The sequence below is a fragment of the Rhodnius prolixus genome, unplaced genomic scaffold (assembly GCF_049639745.1).
Source record: "Rhodnius prolixus isolate KJV_2025 unplaced genomic scaffold, Rpr scaffold_2, whole genome shotgun sequence".
NCBI classification, from domain to species: domain Eukaryota; kingdom Metazoa; phylum Arthropoda; class Insecta; order Hemiptera; family Reduviidae; genus Rhodnius; species Rhodnius prolixus.
In genome coordinates, this window is record NW_027411592.1 from 51,799,404 (window position 1) to 51,817,356 (window position 17,953).

Consider the following 17,953-nt stretch of genomic DNA (forward strand, 5'->3'; position numbering starts at 1 on the left):
AAAATGCAATTTTAGCATTGCCGGATGCAGGAATTCAAATGTAAACATAACTTCCTGCGACTGTTTTAAAAAAATTCTCGACTATTACTACAAATCATTTGCAAGATTTGTTCTTTGCAGTCAGAAAATTTCAAAACACGTACGTATTTCCTGTAAATTTATTTAAAAAAAAAATTAGTCACGATCGCAACAGATCCTTTCGTCAATGAACAGGAAATGAATGTACAAGTATATTAAAGGATTTTAAAGATAAAAATTAATTCTAATGAAATAAAGCAGGCTGAGGTAAGAAATTGCATTACTATAGCAGGAAACTTCCTGCACAATGGTACCTAGTTCAGATTGTTAGCATAAGAAATGGTGCAGGCGGGAAGGGAATACTCTAAATCAATTTATTAGATGAATCCAGATGTTTCCACTTTATCAGAGGCTTTATTCAGAAATAAAAAAAATATAAGAAAAAGACACCCCTACAAAAATAAATAGGTACTTTGATTTACATTTCAAAAGATAAGTTAATCAATAAAATGTTGAATTACTAAAATGAAATCTATCTCTACATAGTTTCTAGAAACCTAATTAGTTTAAGTAGAAATCCCCAGTTTGAAAATGATTTTTGGAAATATAGTAATTGGAAAATTAATGAATAAAACGAGGTTTATAAAAAATAAATCGAAGAGTTTAAAGCAAAGATCTGCTTGCTGACATTCTTATATCTCCTCAAACCTGCGCGCTATAATCTGATAGAAGATGAAATATAGTGAAAACTGTTATAACTATATTTATAATTAATACAAGTTATAATTAATAAACTCGTTCAGTCAGGTTAGTTAACTATTTCCGTACAGTGTAGAAGATTGCAGACGATAAAATGTTCAGTCTCACCTTGCCTACCATCCATTTTCCAATGCTATTTCCCACTATAACTGACTGCTTAATCTAGAGAAAACTTTTGTTATTAAATTCTTTAAAAACGCATTGTTCAAATTTTGTTTTTCTTCTTCCGTATTCATCAGTTTCCCCTTTTTTACTTTCTCTTACTCAATTAGTTCACATTATTAGTTATTGTAGGTTACTTTAAGGAATTATACCAGGGGTCAAATTGTAGCCCTGCTAGTTAATTTTTAAGGCCCAAGATGTTCTAAAATAAAGTAAAAACAAATAAAATTGTTATGAAGAAAATAGCGCTTAGCGGGGATTGAGCCAATACCCCATACACACAATACCCTCATACACCCCTTTAACTGCTGAAGAAGACGAGTGTATACGTGGCCCTGGGCATTTGCTGGGAGCCAGTATAAACGCGCTGACTACATCCGGCGACGTTGAGAAACTCTCCGTGTCACGTGATGTAAACTGATCCCAATAGCGAAAACCTATAAAACAGCATTCCGGGTTGAGATGTTATGGAACAGACCCTATCCCTATCAAATCAAATTTATAAATTTAATGTGCTTGCATGAATACTGCCTGTTGCATCTAATTGATTGTCTTTTAGATGAGTTTGACTACCTTTGTCTAGGTTTCTACTTTTTCCGTCTCTATCGCCTACTTTTAAGGCCAGGGCTAAAATAAACATGAAGGGTAGCCTTTATTTGGAAAATAAAATATAAAACACAAGGGAAAAACACCGAATTGGCTTCCAGTTCGTCTAGATTTCTACTTTTTCCGTCTCTATCACCTACTTTTAAGGCCAGGGCTAAAATAAACATGAAGGATAGCCTTTATTTGGAAAATGAAAGGTAAAATACAAGGGAAAAACACCGAATTGGCTTCCAGTTCGTCTAGATTTCTACTTTTTCCGTCTCTATCACCTACTTTTAAGGCCAGGGCTAAAATAAACATGAAGGGTAGCCTTTATTTGGAAAATGAAAGGTAAAATACAAGGGAAAATCACCGAATAGGCTTCCAGTTCGTCTAGATTTCTACTTTTTCCGTCTCTATCACCTACTTTTAAGGCCAGGGCTAAAATAAACATGAAGGGTAGCCTTTATTTGGAAAATGAAAGGTAAAATACAAGGGAAAATCACCGAATAGGCTTCCAGTTCGTCTAGATTTCTACTTTTTCCGTCTCTATCGCCTACTTTTAAGGCCAGGGCTAAAATAAACATGAAGGGTAGCCTTTATTTGGAAAATAAAATATAAAATACAAGGGAAAAACACCGAATTGGTTTTAACTTCTTCTAGATTTCTCCTTGTTTTACTCTTGTCACCTACTTTTAAGGCCAGGGCTAAAATAAACATGAAGGGTAGCCTTTATTTGGAAAATAAAATATAAAACACAAGGGAAAAACACCGAATTGGTTTTAACTTCTTCTAGATTTCTCCTTGTTTTGACTCTGTCACCTACTTTTAAGACCTGGGCCAAAATAAACTAGAAGAGTAGCCTTTATTTCGAAATTGTGTGGTAAAATATTACGGAAAATACCGAAATGGCTTCCAGTTCGACTAGATTTCTACTTGTTTTGTCTCTGTTAACTAGTTTTGTGGCCAAAGCTAAAATATACATAAAGGGTAGCCGACTTCTGGAAAATGAAAGGTAATATTCAAGGGAAAAACACCAAAGTAGCTTCCAGTTCGCCTAGGTTTCTAAAGCATTCTTGGTTGTGATGTTATGAATCATAACTATCTAATCAAATTTGTAAATGTGATGTGGCCCGCGTGAATGAATCTTGCCTATTGCACCAAATGGCCCGTGTTTTAATTGAGTTTGACACCCCTGGATTATACTAAAGGTCAAGTTGGGGATTAATAGTAAATCCTAGAATGACCTTATGGATCTACCAAGAGAGATGAAGAGCTCGGCAGGTGACTGCGGTAAGCTTACTAAATGATATTAAGAAGCTTACTGGCCCAGGAGCAAGTTGGATACACCCACTGCGACTTTGCATTTTTCTGGAAAAAGCTTAAGACATTTGTGAAATTAAGCGTCATCCCTCGGCAAAAAAGGCATATTTGATTTTTCTTTTGGAAACTTTTGGAATAAACCTTATGCTTGGAATTAATTAAGTGAAATTAATACAGCAAGTTTAATGAAAATCGTTTCATTATTAAATTACAAAACAGTAAATATCCTCGAAGCACTTTCAAAGACATATAGATGAAGACTACTTTCTAAAAACCACAACAAGATACAAATAAATGCGATTCCCTAAATTTAACTGAACACATTTTAAATTATAAAATGAAAAATTCAATTGGTGAAGTCGCGATTTCTGATCAAAATGAAATTCTTCAAATTTGAGGGTTTTGGCGTTCTATAACAATGGTTTTTTAGATAATAGTTAAATATACGAAATGGAACACAGAAAATAGCATAAAATTGACATCCTTCTTATAGATTTTCCAAACAAGGTTAAGAGAAAATAAAAAAACAACACGAAAGAAAACGATGTATATCCAAGAGAAAACTATGGTCATCAGGAAAAATTAATGGAAAGAACATTTTTAGTTTCACTTAACGATAAAATATCTAAGCTATTTTTATTATTGATTTTATTTTACTTAGTACTGAATAAGCTTCTCAAGCGTTGACATGCTTACCATTGATTGAAACCATCAATTGTATAACGGAAAATAATGTACAAAATGGAAACTGGCTATTTTGCTAAAAGAGAGATAGTTTAGATCTCCAGAGGCCTCTCTTCTCTCTCTCCAACCAACCCTTTTAAGGAAGTTTTTTTTTTTTTTTTTTTCATTTTTCTCTCGTTCACCCCGAACAAATATGTATTCTCTCCAGGAAATTGATTCAGGGTATTTTCAACGGGCTCTGAGTTAAGTTTTTCCTTTTTTACCTATTTTTTTACTTTTAACTATTATTTTCTGACCGTTTCAAATGTGCTGCAAAAAAAACACATTTATTTTATTATTAACAAGGCTCATCAAGGAGGCTGAGAAAAACAAGTTTTGGGTTTCAAGTTTTTCCCTTTTTAGCTTATTTATCTTAGAAAATCGGCTATTCGGAAGATTTACTTTAATTTTTGAAAACCATTAACTGTTTTGATTATTTGAACCAGTTGTGCTGGACACAGTTTTCAAAGGAGATTTTTCCATCTTTGAAGCCTTCATTCCTGAAGCGTTGAAATAAACAAAAAATAAATTCATAATCTCAACCTACAAAGGATAGGGAATTTAACCACAAAGGATAGGGAATTTTTATTTTAATATTTAAGGGAATCTAATTCATTATTTGGAACCAAGAATCTGCTCGTGCAGTTTGACTATGCAGTCTGAATGTGCTTCTTGCTGTAAAGTTATGTATTTCTTGAACTCTAAGACTTTTAAGACCTCATGAGAACAGAATTCGTTAACAATTATCCACTGCGTCATTAGATTTATTGAGGCTCACTTATCCTCATATGTTTTTTTTTTTTAAAAAACTTAAGTTGGTCTTTGTATTGAAACTAAGCTGACTGCGGGAACGCTCTGATCCTTGAAAAAGTAGCACATTTATCTCTACAGACTTCTAAGATTTTAACTGCATCATACGTTTTCAAAAACCATCGCTCACTTTGATAGAGCCTTAGGCTAGTACCAACTACCTCTTGTTGGCATGTTAGTTGCTTGACGAGAGAGGGGACACTTTTATTGTTATATATTTATAAAAGGGATCAGTTAAAAGTTAAAAGTTCATACAACAAGATGTTAAAATAGACTAGCAGTCACCTATTCTCAGAAATTCATTTTCTATAATTTAATGCTATTACAATAAGTCGCTAAGTACTATATCGAAAGATAGACAATACATCTTCACTGAAATCAGATAAGATCCCATAAAATAAACAGAATCATTTTTTGTTTTTTCTTTCAAGGTTTCCCAATACTGAGTGGTTTTCTTCATCACTTATACAACCATCCTTCTCTCCAAAATGCACGATATTTTGCCTGTCCTTCCATTAGTCTATATCCACTTCAACATGACATCTCCATGTCACCTAAAGTCTTCTCCACCAACAAAAAAGGACAACACCATCCTCTTCCCCTGTCCACACTGAGTTTGACTCCAGAATATCCCACTCCAAATCCTCCCTGTTCCTTAGTGCGATGTTCCCACCTCTCTTTCGTCTCGTACACTCTATTGGCCTTAACCAAAAGTTTATTTCTAGCGCTAGGAATCTCTTGTGCACAGTTATTAAACTAAATTTTTAACAGATTGTTTCCAGAAAGTAGATAACAGAAATTAGACCAGTTTTTAATATGAATAATTTGGATTCATGAGCTACAAATACAAGTTAAGGAAAAAATTATAGCTGCAACTTTTAGACCAACAATAAATGCGTCTAATAATAAACTTCATGTATCATATGAGTGGTTAGAGTAATGTTCGGAGAGATAATATTGTATGTCTAATGTCTAAGTAAAGTCAAAGCAAATATAGAAGAGAAAAATCTAAAAATAATGTAGCTTGTACCGACTAAACGAGAGAAGAGAACGGAGCTAATTCCATTTAAAAGTAAAGAAGTGTCGGAAAATGACCCATTACCTAAAAAAAAAAATAAAAAGTACAATGGAAGAATATTAAAAACAAAACTTCACAAAGTAAAGTTAGAAGAAAACATGTAAGCTCAATTCTTACATATTAAACAGATAAATGACGTCGGGTTGTGCCCTATTTTTCTCATGAAATATTCACTTTGACAGCTTATTTAAGATTAAACATTTTCAAGCATATATCATTTAAATGACTTTCTACAGTTCAGAATAAAAGATTCTTTAATTTCTTCTGAAGTCTTCACTTAAATGCTCAATAGTGAAGAAAAATCAGGAAATTAACTGTAACTTGAACAGTTTTGAAATTCATCACGTTTGTAAATTTACATCTCTTGCGATCAACTCACTGTATTATTAAACTCTTTTTCCTCTACGTTTCTCTAAATTACATTAAGCTGATCATTGTTATTTTGACAGTTCAGATGGTAACCTATCATTCATTCCGTAGAGAAAATGGAGCTGTCATTGCCAATGGTTTCTGAAAATATCGCTGTAATTAGGGGGATAGCCAGCTTATTTTGTTGTTAGAGAGTATATTATCCAACCACAGCTTCTTCACATAATGTAAGTGGCAAGACGTAAAATTTTGAACGGATGATATGCTTCTGAACTATCTGTGAATCATTTAATCCAGATAATTGCATTCCTCAACCTTCTGCAGACGTTATAAGGTATATGAGTTGAATCTGCGAGTCTGCTTTTATTGTTTGTTGTTATGTTTTGCTGAGATACCCGCAGTGAGTTTAAAGATTATTGAAGATTAAGCCTCAATTGGAAGATTTCTCCTAACTGGAATCTCAGTGCAACGCTAACATTGGCTACATAGATAGCACTAACACACATAACATTAAATCCCTAAGTGGTCGTTTTTACTCCTTTGAATGGATTTAGCATATCCAAAGGCTAATCGAGGCACCACGTCACACAATCACTGAATTATTGACTCATAACTGGAGTAGCTGCATGAATCTTAGGACTTAGGATAATTGGTACTGAAAAACACAAATTGTTGCTCTCTCCAAGTTATAATACAATGCTAGTACCAACAGAAATAACCTTAAAACTTGCTACGTAACTCTTTCATCCAGTTACTCCAATCTTTTTTTCTATAAAACCAGAACTCCTCTAAAGTAAAATGTTCAGTCACAGAAGTATTCTTTTATATTGTGGAAGCCGGCGTTCTCAAGGTATCATTTTTGGGCCGATACCAGGCAAACAAACTTCATCTACTGCGTGCAACTCGCTGTTAACAAAACAAAAATATTTATTTGATGGAAATAATCTGTCTTTAGGTAGATTTGGTATTATGGTTATTAGCGTAGTCTTGAAAATAGGGAGTGTAGGGGTTAAAGTATGTTCTTCTGCCCTAGTCCACAGCACCTAATTTAAGTAAAAGTAAAGCCGCTTCTGAAAAATAGGCTAATACTTTACTTTCTTCGGACTTGTAAAAGTGAGAAGTTTGTACACAGTTCGTGGAGAGAGTATATCAAGAAGATACTGTTGGAGAAGTTTTTGCGGGAGGAAGCAGGATGAAACTGCTATCTACCGAGGATAAAAGGATTTAAGGGAATATCGTGGGACAGGACATTGTGTTATTTTTTTATTACTAAACATTGTTTTTTAAAGATCTGAATTATAAAGGAAGCCGCGTTAGTTTGCATTACGTTTGTGAGAAGTTCAACTTTGGCAAAATTGGTGGCCACTCTGGAGATTAACAGAATGCCACTTTACTGAACCCACACTTCTGCATAGAATGCCCAGGGTGGGTGATTTAATGATTGACATGTAAATTAGTCGTTTATCTCAGAGACTTTGAATCTGTGTGTACCAATAGTGTACAATCTTCTAACAAGTTCGTGTCTTTTAAGCCTGAAGGCTGGATTTTCAATTAACCTTTTGCCAATGAATTGGAGAAGACAATGCACGAATTGGGAGAACTGAGGTGACACATTGTCACAGCATTCTCTAAAGCAATTATTAAATTTTTACAAAACGAATTTAAGCCTTGCCTTCCGTCTGCAATTGACGCAGTTATCATCAACAGCACTGAGAACTTTTTATCTGAAGTAAAACACAATTAGCTTTTCTAGTTTAAAGAACATTTTTGGCACCTCTCTTGAGATAAAAAAGAGAGTTATTTAAGAAAGTCATTATAACATACACTAGTGCTAATGGAAACACTTGATATTGTACTTTAAGACTCCATCTCCTAGTTTTAAACGAGGTTTCCTAGAAATATGTTGAAACTATTCAAAGCTTTAAGAAAATCAGCTAGAGAGGTATTCAAGAAATTCTCGGTAACCAAGAAAAACCACTTTATGTCACGCCATTTTCTTCTAAGCCAGCATATCTCTTCACTCTTAAATGAAGTTGTAATGGTGGTATACTTTTTAGTGAAATGTTGAAGGAAGCTAACCTCCTATCCCAGAGGTACACTAAAATGAAATTCGCTACGAATAAGAATAGAGAAATACCATGTGTATAGATAATGAAATAATTAATAATGATGATTATAGACAAAAGAATGGAAAATTTTCAAGCATGTTTGAATAACACAACGAATTTAGAGGGACTGATAGAATGAATTATAATTAAGGGATAATTTCTCTTTACCTTTTTAAAGTAGGACACTATGAAAGAAGCTAAGTACGTAGGTATAAGTATTTATCCTGCCTTTAGATTTTTTCATACCAGGAGCTTTTTATGAAGCACACATAACAAAAGTTAATAGATACTCGGAAATACGTTCTATATGTACTTCAGGCGATTTGATCTTATTGAAATCTGTGGTATCTTAGAAATGATTATTCATTTCATTGCAGGAAACCTTGGTTCAGCAGAGGGGCTTTCCCACTTGATTGCAAGGCAATCAATTGATGGCGTTTATATCCATTAATGTGAATTCATTTCCCCTACTATTACATTCATAAATCTTAGAATGTTGTGAGAATAAATGATCACTTTGAGACTGGAAGCAAATGCGACCCCATGAACCATGTAAAAAAAAAAAAAAGAGAGAGGTTTTTATCTTACAAGAAACCCTTATTTTCATCACCACAATGCCAGTTGTCTTCATTTGTGCTAGATACTGTGCCAAGAAGAGGAGGAAATGGCCTTCCTCATTGCCAGATTACAATAGATAACTTGTAATTTTTGGCATGTTGAAACTAGAGAAGAAGTTCACTAGTGAGTAAAATCTTTTACCTCGTAAAAAGAGGAGCTCTAACAACTTAAACCTTATAAGGATACTGTAGAGGCATTGCGTCTCCTACGAGTGCTGTACCTTGGAGAACAGGTCCCGGATTCGTGTTTCAATAAATAAGTAACGAAAAATAAATTACTAAGGGTATGGATAACCTACAATCTAATTTTTCAGGACCCATGTGTTTTAATCTTGTTTCTTTAACCCAATTCGCTAAGCTTCGTAAAAGTATTTCTTTTATAAGAAATGAAGTATTTATCTTAGCAGTTGCACTGTGCTTCCAATAATCTCATCTTCTAAACCAACACACTAAAAGAGGAGAAATAACTGAACTAAACGTTTAAGATTCCTTTAGTCATATTTAAAATCATTATAAAAAAAAAAGGATCTGCTCTTTTATAAGACTATTAATTCTAAATTATTATTTTTTTATCCTTTCACATTTAAAAATGGTTAATTTTTACTTTACACTATGAACATGTTTAATTTTAATTCTTCTTTTACATTTCTTGTAGCAAACTTTTATGTTATCAGCGGAAACTTCCATAAAACTTTTAACCCGTTTTTTTTTCTTTCTCTTAATATTAGATTACTGTCTCTGTCTTTGAGTGTGGAAGTAAAATATAAAAGAGAAGAACTAGAAATAATTTGTATAAATTAAAGAAGTTGGTTAAAAAAAGGAAATGAGTTTTTGAAAAGGGACCTTCAAACAGTGAACTTCAGCTCTACGCCCACCACCTTATACCAAAGTACTGGACAAGAATTTTAAAACACTTTACACGCTTGGATCCTCTTTCTTTAGGTTTAGGACAATACTGGATCTATGACTTAGTTGTTCTTAGAGAATTTAGGTTTGATTGAATTGATTGACAGGGACAAAATATATGTATATGCAACATGATTTATATAATTATAAAATAAATAAAAGTACAATGTACTTAGCTCGCTAATTTATTGGAGTTTTACTGTGGACTACAACAGCAGCTTAAAATCTATTTAAAACAGGTTTGATTCCCAAGTGATTTGCATTTAATTTAAAACTAGTTTCTGCTTTAGCCCTTTTCCTGGTGTTAAGAGCAAAGTAGCCTTTCACTATAGATAAGGACATTTACCAATAACAATCCAAGGTACTGTCGTAAGGTTGAAAATGAAATGGTAGTTCAATATACCACTTTTGGTGGTCGTCTAATTATTGCAATCACCCATCTTTTGAAAGGAACAAAATAGATCATTTATATGGACTGTAATGTGTTTAGTAATGCAAAATTGGAATATGTAGTAACAGTTCTGCAATTACACTTTTTCGGTTTTAACAATTTATTTTAATTTCTTGAGATTAAATTTTAGTAAAAAAGATTAACTTAGCGCAAAGTTTACTAAGCTAAAAAATACCTAGCAAATGTGTAGATTTTGTTTAGGTAATAATTAGAGATGTCACGTATTAAAAGTTTCACTTGTTGGTCCAAAAGTTTTGCTTTATCTTTCATTTTTGCTTGAACTCCATATTTTTTCTAACAGCTCAACAATCACAATTAACGATTTACGGAAAATACCTTTCCATCTTTCCCAAATACCAAACCATGTATTCAAAACAAACTTATTTGTCGATGACAAAAAATGAATTTATAGCAAACAGTTTTTATTTTGAGCCTGGAGACATCCTAATTTTATTTTCCAAGTAATTCTAAAATTAATGTAAATCCTAAATAAAATACTGCATTGAATAAAACAAAATCTATTTAATTAACATTTATATTGAATACCTTATGATTGAGATGAGGCAGATGCCGGTTGATCGGCTCCGTAGAATTTGCCAGGTCACCTTGCGTTGCCATCATTGCGATCCACATCGGGCAGACCACACCCACCACCTCCGCCCAACATCCCTGCAAAATTTATTCTTCAATTATAAAGTGAATCATCTATATAAAAAGGTTTATATAGGAATCAAGTTTAAATTGATTTGTACTGCAAACTGCAACAAAGGGATGTCTGCATTAAAGTTAATTTTACAGGAGAAGGTAATAACTTAATAAATATCCACCCAAATTAGTCAACATCCTGAAATTTGGAATACGTATGCTTTACACAAAATGACAGAAAACAAGAATTAGCAATTTCAATGGCTACTTCATGATAATCAACTTTTTATTGCACTTAAACTTACTTTTTGCAGTCATTCATGTGTTAGAATAATCTGGAATGTAACAATACATGGCCATTATTTGCGAGAATACATCTTCATTTCATGGTACAAACAAAAATTACAACATGCCTGATGCTTACTGTACCGCAAGCTTTTAAATAAGAAATTGGAAATCAAGAACAAAAAATAGTGAAGATTAAGAATGGCATCTTCTCTGAGAATAGTAGGCCACTCAATGTTTTCCTTTCAGATAGGATATTGTCCTCCTTCTTATATCTGAGCATCTTCCTAATATCTTCAACCTTAGCTCCTATTGGTAGTTGTGCTTCAGAGTTAGCTGGTGTGGAACGCAAAGCTACCGCATCCTCGGTTATATTTCGGAGCTTAAACGTCTCCAGAAATAACTCACCATTGATTTGGCAATGTCCAATGATTCTACTTTTCTCTCTACCAATGATAGGTGATGAAAGGTAGACATTTCAAATCTGAAATGAAAGCTGAAGCTAGAATAATATATAGGCACTTTCTAGTCAACCAATTATCTTTAAATTTGAAATTTCAACTATATTTTAATTAGATACTATCATTAGTACGAGAAACCACAACTTGAAGAGTTAACCATAACTTGGTTTACTTTTCTCTGGCGAAAAAGTTTTAACGAAAAAATTATAGGCCTTTTAAGTGTATCTGAAATGAACAAAGTTTAAATAAAATCACAAAAAATTGAAATATCGCTTTAGAAAAGTCAAACATTCCCTTGTTAACCTGTTTTTGCGTACATTTTTTCCAGAAGCGAAGCAGCAACAAAACATTAATTTTAAATTTCTGGTTTTAGAGTTATTCTTTTTATACAGATACAGACTATGTAAAAAAAATAATTTTTTTTTCAGTTTCCAGGAAATCTCAAATCTTATGAATGCCCAAAAGCAAAATATGGCACAATTGCAATATTCCTCTTTCTTACATGTAAACTTATATATTACTCGTAGTTGGAGTGAGCAATTTAAGCTCTAATGTCTACATTGTACATCAATCTGCCTCCAGAAAAGTGTAAGTCAATTTTATTAAATTAACCTTAATTAGAAAAATACAAGAAGCTTAAAACAGCTTTTCAGTGAAAGAACATTATTTAAAAGTACATCAAGGTTATTGGGAAAACTAGGAAAACTCAAAAACAATAATTGTAATTCTTGATTATTTGACTATCTCTTTAATCCACAACCTTATTCCAGTAAAGTGGACATCATACTTAAATGATTTGAAATCAAGAATTAAAAAAAAAATCTAAGAAATCATAAAGAATTTTAATTGAAGGAATTTAAAGAAGCACAGACCTCTTGGTCATGCTGTGATTGGTGGTGTCTAAAGCTCATAGTCTTCAAATCATGCCCAAGTAAACCAGAGACCATTGAAGAGCATACTGCCATCATCTACCATAATTTTCTCCATCTCAATTAGTATTCAAATGATACAAAGTGTTTGCCGGTGATTGTTCAGTAAAGTTAATTAAGTTTTGCAATCAGGTCAGCGCCCTGATGCCTTCATTTTGTTTGCATTAATTTACAATCAATTATTAGAACCGGCAATGCAATTGTAATAAAATAACATTATAAATTAACAATTTATCCGTGAGGTTGGAATTTTACAGATATAAAATCTAGAAGTCAATCAGATCTGGTCAAACGGAATGATAACTTTAACAATAATATAGTATTCTGTTTTCTTTTTTTTTTTTTAATCTTAAGAGGCGCCATCATCTGTGGTTATTGGCGCCCGGAGCTCTTTTCAGTGCACTAACGGTCTCCGGACTTGGTCCTATCGTTACAGACAACACTGTCCATCATCGAACAGTGAGATGTAGGAAGCTCCTAGGAAGAGAAAAAATCTATGGGCAAGCTGGATTCGAACCCTTGATCTTTGCGTTGGAATCCAGTACTCGTTAACCATTCAGCTAACCCTTCCCTGATAATAATGTAATTATTAGAAACTTTTAAGAAGTAGTTAAAAATTCTTCGTAAAAATAATAATTTGGAATTTTACTTTGAACATTATCAAAATAGAAATAATTTTTATCTGTAACCAGTCAATTCTTACAAGTTCATAACTGATAATTATAATTGTTTTAAAAAATTGTGTAGATGGGCATTCTTCACTTTCCCTTGGCTGCGTACTTGGTATCAGTAGTGATCCCTACACACATGAACAGGGGGCTAGCAGTGTAGCTTAAGAAACAAAGACACTGAGAACTGTTTCTGCCCTCAGAGACTATAAACATGGACGCGAGTTCTTGCTGGATAGTAAACAGTCTGGCCAATTGGTCCCTTGGCAGTCTTGTACAAGAGAAGCTTGTTATCCCAGGATAGTTCCAACCCTCTAGACTAGAGTAAATTACCCAAAAGACTTGATTTCACGCTGTTACTTTTCTCGAAAAGTTGTAAAGAAAAAAATCATCAACGATCTAGAGATACCTCTGGATACCTAAATTTGTGCGACTAAAAGAACACCCTGCCCACGCTAACCTGCTTGAACAGTACAGGTATTCCCTACCAAGATAGGTATGACTACAAGGGGCAATACTCAACTTCCAAAAAATCAAAACACAGATGTCTCAAGTTCTATATAGTCTTCCAGCAACAACACTGGGACAATAATAATGAAACTTCAGCAGTAATAAGATGAGGATTAGTTAAAACTTTTATTTGCTGGAGTCAACATCAGAAATCATTGACGTCCGTATCCAATTTGATCTTTGGTCTTCTAACAGTGTTCACACGGTTCAGTCACTGCTGAACACAAATTGATATGGTATTTTCACGTTTCTTTTTGATATCGTGTTTAAACGAAATGAGACAAGTTTCATTATAATTCCTAAGAAACTGCCAGCGTCTCTCGGTCTTCACAGTGTCATTTCCTCTTCAAAACCATCCCTTTACTACTTCCTTCAGAGTGCTCGTGGGGAATCTCTCAATCAAACGTTTTTGGTATAATCTAATATCTCCTTGAATCATCATTTTCATATACCGTACCATGCTTTTTACAGTTTGTCTATTTCATCCATTACCTACTTCTAGTTAATTCAATTCTAATTTATTCGACATGATTTCAAATGCACCAAATTCCATTTCTGCTCTCCTAATTTTATTATTATTATTCAGAATGACCGTTAAGGTTTTCACGACATAGAGGCAGATATATTCAATAATGGCTACTTACCTATGAAGAAAGTTGTACACATAGAGACTGGGAATTAAACTTGGTAGTTCACCTAAATTCTGAAGGACAATACGCTTAATATCCTTTAAATTATTCTTCTATTTTATTTTTCTGACATCTGAACTCATGACACAATTAGCAAAGAAGAGATTTTTTTTTGCAAAAGGTCATTTGAAATTTTAACTGAAATTGTGCTTAATTCATGTGATTCAAATGTCTAGCAGCAATGCCAAATAAAATCTGAATTTCACCGCTAATAACCATTTCCTAGTAATAATAGAAACATTTAAAACAGAATTAGAAAATTAACTTCTTCAACAGATAATAAACAAGTCTTAGATGATTAAAGTTACAGTATAATATCAGCAAGTTTCATTTTATGTATAGTTGTAAAATTAGCCCTCTTGTAGTCGTGTTACAGCTAACTTAGTGATCAGTCATGTCTTTCTAACTGAGAGATAAAAAGAGTTAAGCAAAAATCCTAACAAAAGAAAGAACAATTTTTTATTCAAACGAACAGAATGAACTGCTAAAATATCCTTGCAGAAATAAATTTGCATAAAATATTTATGAATTCCTCTTTTTCTACTTTTTTTTTATCGAATCATTATAAAAATCCAATTTTAAAGACAATACCTTTTTTTGAATAAATATACTCAGCCTTAATCGATAGCAATGGTCAGTTTAGATGGGCATGGATTTTTCGAGAGCTCTAGAAATTAATTTTATATATTTTTTATTTTCATCCATTTAACCACTTAATGATTTAATAGTGAAATGTTTTCAAACACTACCTATTTATTAAAATAAATCAACCTAAATATTACTAATCTATTTTAATAAATTATGTTTCTGCTGTGAAATTCGGATTGCAAAATTAGAAAATAATTATCCAAATACCCACCATAGAAACACTGTGCATAGCAACTGGTGAATCCGCAAAATAGTCTAGGACTACATTTTACTTCAAGAACACCACATCAACCAACAACTCAACTATGTCCATCTCTTCCAACACTTTTAAATCATAAACCCAAATTAAGCTTATCGCTTACCGCTTATCAGACCACATATGTTGTACTCATATACTTGTTCAGAGTGAGTTAGAGTTACTACTAGAACTAATAGAATTCTACAGAACAAAATTATATATTGTTACTAACATATATACAATATATAACAGTTACAGGATGATCTGTGATCAATCAACAGTTTCAAATAAACCAAAGAAACTTTCAGCAATTACTGAACATATTAAATCAACAACCTCAAATACTCGTAAATGAAATCCCTAAAGTTCGAATAATGCACTTACTACACTTAACATATGACTAGCAGACTTAATGGTGGACGGATCTGGACATGTGTTAATGCCATTAATAGTTGATAACATTGTGATTAAATATTATATAACAACTTATCTGGGATTATAATGACTCCAGTGTGCTGTTAATTTAGTTGATTAGTGTTCATTTCTTTTCTTAACCGTGTACAGAGTAATAATCTGCTGGTCTAGTTACAAATCTTAAATAAGAAAATAATAAATGGAGACGGTAATAAGAATAGAAGTAAAAAGAGAAAGAAAGAAAGAAAGAAAGATACGTTTATTATGCCCTGGGACTCATGTCCCTTAAGGGCAACAAAAATAAATAAAATTTATATGATAAACAGAAAAAAACTCTCGGTTAAAATAATAAATATAAAATAAAATCCAAACAACTGTTCACAAAAAATTATTTACAATAAATATAAACTAATAAGAAAAAATTATAACTTTCACAACTAGAATAAATAATAAAAATAAATAAATAAACTATTTCCTCCTAAATTCCTGTAATAAGTAGTCATAAAATAAAAATCTGAAATTAAAAATTGTTTTCCTGTTCGTAAGGTCCGTTGGTAGGTCGTTCCACAGTCTACAGGCAGTAACGAAAAAAGAATTCTGATAGGTAGCAGTCCTGTAAGTTGGTATGTACAGTCTGGTGTGGACAGTCCTTGTAGTCCGTAAGTCCAGTACACCCTTAGCAGTAAACATGTCAAACAGATATCGTGGAGTCTGCGTCCTAAACAACTGGTATAGAAAATTGCCCTTAAAATATTTCCTGCGGAACTCAACATTAAGCCACCCCAACTCATGGTAATGTGCTGTTATATGTTCGTCTTTTCGCACATTTAATATAAAACGGACACATGAGTTTAGTGATCGTTTTAGCTTTAAGTTGAGTTCCGCAGTCAAATCAGCGTACACTAGGCAGCAATAATCCAAATAAGGGAATATCAGTGTACTGACCAGCTGTCTACGGAGCGGTACAGGTAGCAAGTCTTTGTGGAGTCTTAGCTGGTACAGTGACTTGTAAATACTATTTGAAATATCACTGACATGATTATTCCAGGACAGTGTATTCGAAATAGTCACTCCCAAACATCTAGCAGACTCCACATAAGGTATTGCAATGCTATCATTTACAATAATTTTCGGTACTATATCCAGCTTAATAGAACTTATATATCTGTTACTGCCAATTATCATTGCTTTAGATTTAGAAATATTAAATGAAATAAAATTACACTTTGTCCAGTTATAGATAGCTTCTACATCCGCCTTGACTTTTTCTATTCCATCTTCTAATTCTGACGGTAGACAGTGTAAATATATTTGCAAATCATCTGCATAAAGCGCATGTTTACAATTTTTCATTACATTCCATAGATCATTAACATATAAACAGAACAGAAGAGGACCCAAAACAGAACCCTGAGGCACTCCGGAATTGACTGACTCCCACGAAGATCTTTCTCCATTACCACCAATCACTAACTGGTTTCGGCTACAGAGATATGACTCAAACCACGACAAAGCAGAATACGAAAAATTTAAAAGTTTTAATTTGTGAAGCAATAAGGAATGATTGACTGATTCAAAGGCCTTTGAAAAGTCAAAAAGCACGAGAATAGTAACCATTCTTTTGTCTATAGCCAAACGAATGTCATCTGTTATCTTCAATAGCAGACTCTGTGTACTATGTCCTTTCTGGTAGCCAGACTGGAATGGATCTAATAAATTATTAGTTTTTAAATATTCTTTCATCTGGTTACATACAATTCTTTCCAAGGGCTTGGAAACTGCTGGAAGTAAAGATATAGGACGTAGTTCATTTAGAGAGGAAGGAAGCTTAATTTTTGGAAGAGGACGAATGAGAGATTGTTTCCATATTGATGGGTATTTTGAATATGTTAGAGAAAAATTATAAATTTCTAGTAAAGGAGATATAATGGACGGCATTGATTTTTTTATAAAGTCTATAGGAATTTCATCTGCACCCTTTGCATTAGACTTACTGTGAAAAAGGTTCGACATAAGTACATCAAGAGAGAGAGAATTGAAAGAACAAGCCGGATTATGGAAACGAATTAAAAATAATTTTGGCGTGCAACGATATCTTATCAAAAATTTGAAATTGATTGAAAAATGATTTGAAATTAAAATCAACTCTGTCCTTTTAAATGGTTGCGAAAAATGAGAGGTATTTTCCCCTAAAGATGAAGAAAGTAATCTACTAGACTTTGAAAGAAAAATCTTTTATCAAAAATATAGACCAGATCAAATATGATTCTGAATGGAAAAAAAAAACTCAAAAGCTGTAAGACCTTACAAAAAGGGAGAACATAGCGGGAGAAAACATTTTGGCTTGGCCAACGTGGACACTAAGAATGAATGAGCTTCCAAGTACACACTTATAAATTGTATCAATAAAGAACTTTGTTCAATTTTATAAATATAACAAGCAAAGAAAGTTGGTCGATAGATAATTAAGGCAGTTTTTTATTAATCATAAAATATATTGTTCAGAACACTCATTTTTAGTGGCGACTAGTTTTTGAATGTTTTCCCCAGATTTAGC

The 17,953-nt window shown here is 32.9% G+C and overlaps 1 protein-coding gene across 4 annotated transcripts in view; it reads right to left on the bottom strand.

The window, feature by feature from the left end:
• The window catches only part of LOC141449938 (cyclic nucleotide-gated cation channel subunit A-like), a 223,382-nt gene that overhangs the window by 48,614 nt on the left and 156,815 nt on the right, over positions 1–17,953 (bottom strand). The window contains exons 4-6 of one of the 4 annotated variants that reach the window (XM_074119904.1): positions 10,979–11,323; positions 10,860–10,889; positions 10,456–10,578 (exon numbers count right to left, since the gene is read on the bottom strand). In XM_074119904.1, coding sequence (XP_073976005.1) covers positions 10,456–10,542 — 87 coding nt within the window. In that variant the 5' untranslated portion in view covers positions 10,543–10,578; positions 10,860–10,889; positions 10,979–11,323. Of the gene's footprint in view, positions 1–10,455; positions 10,579–10,859; positions 11,324–12,172; positions 12,405–17,953 lie in introns of those variants that run through there. The other 3 variants (XM_074119906.1, XM_074119903.1, XM_074119905.1) reach the window with 3 other exon arrangements.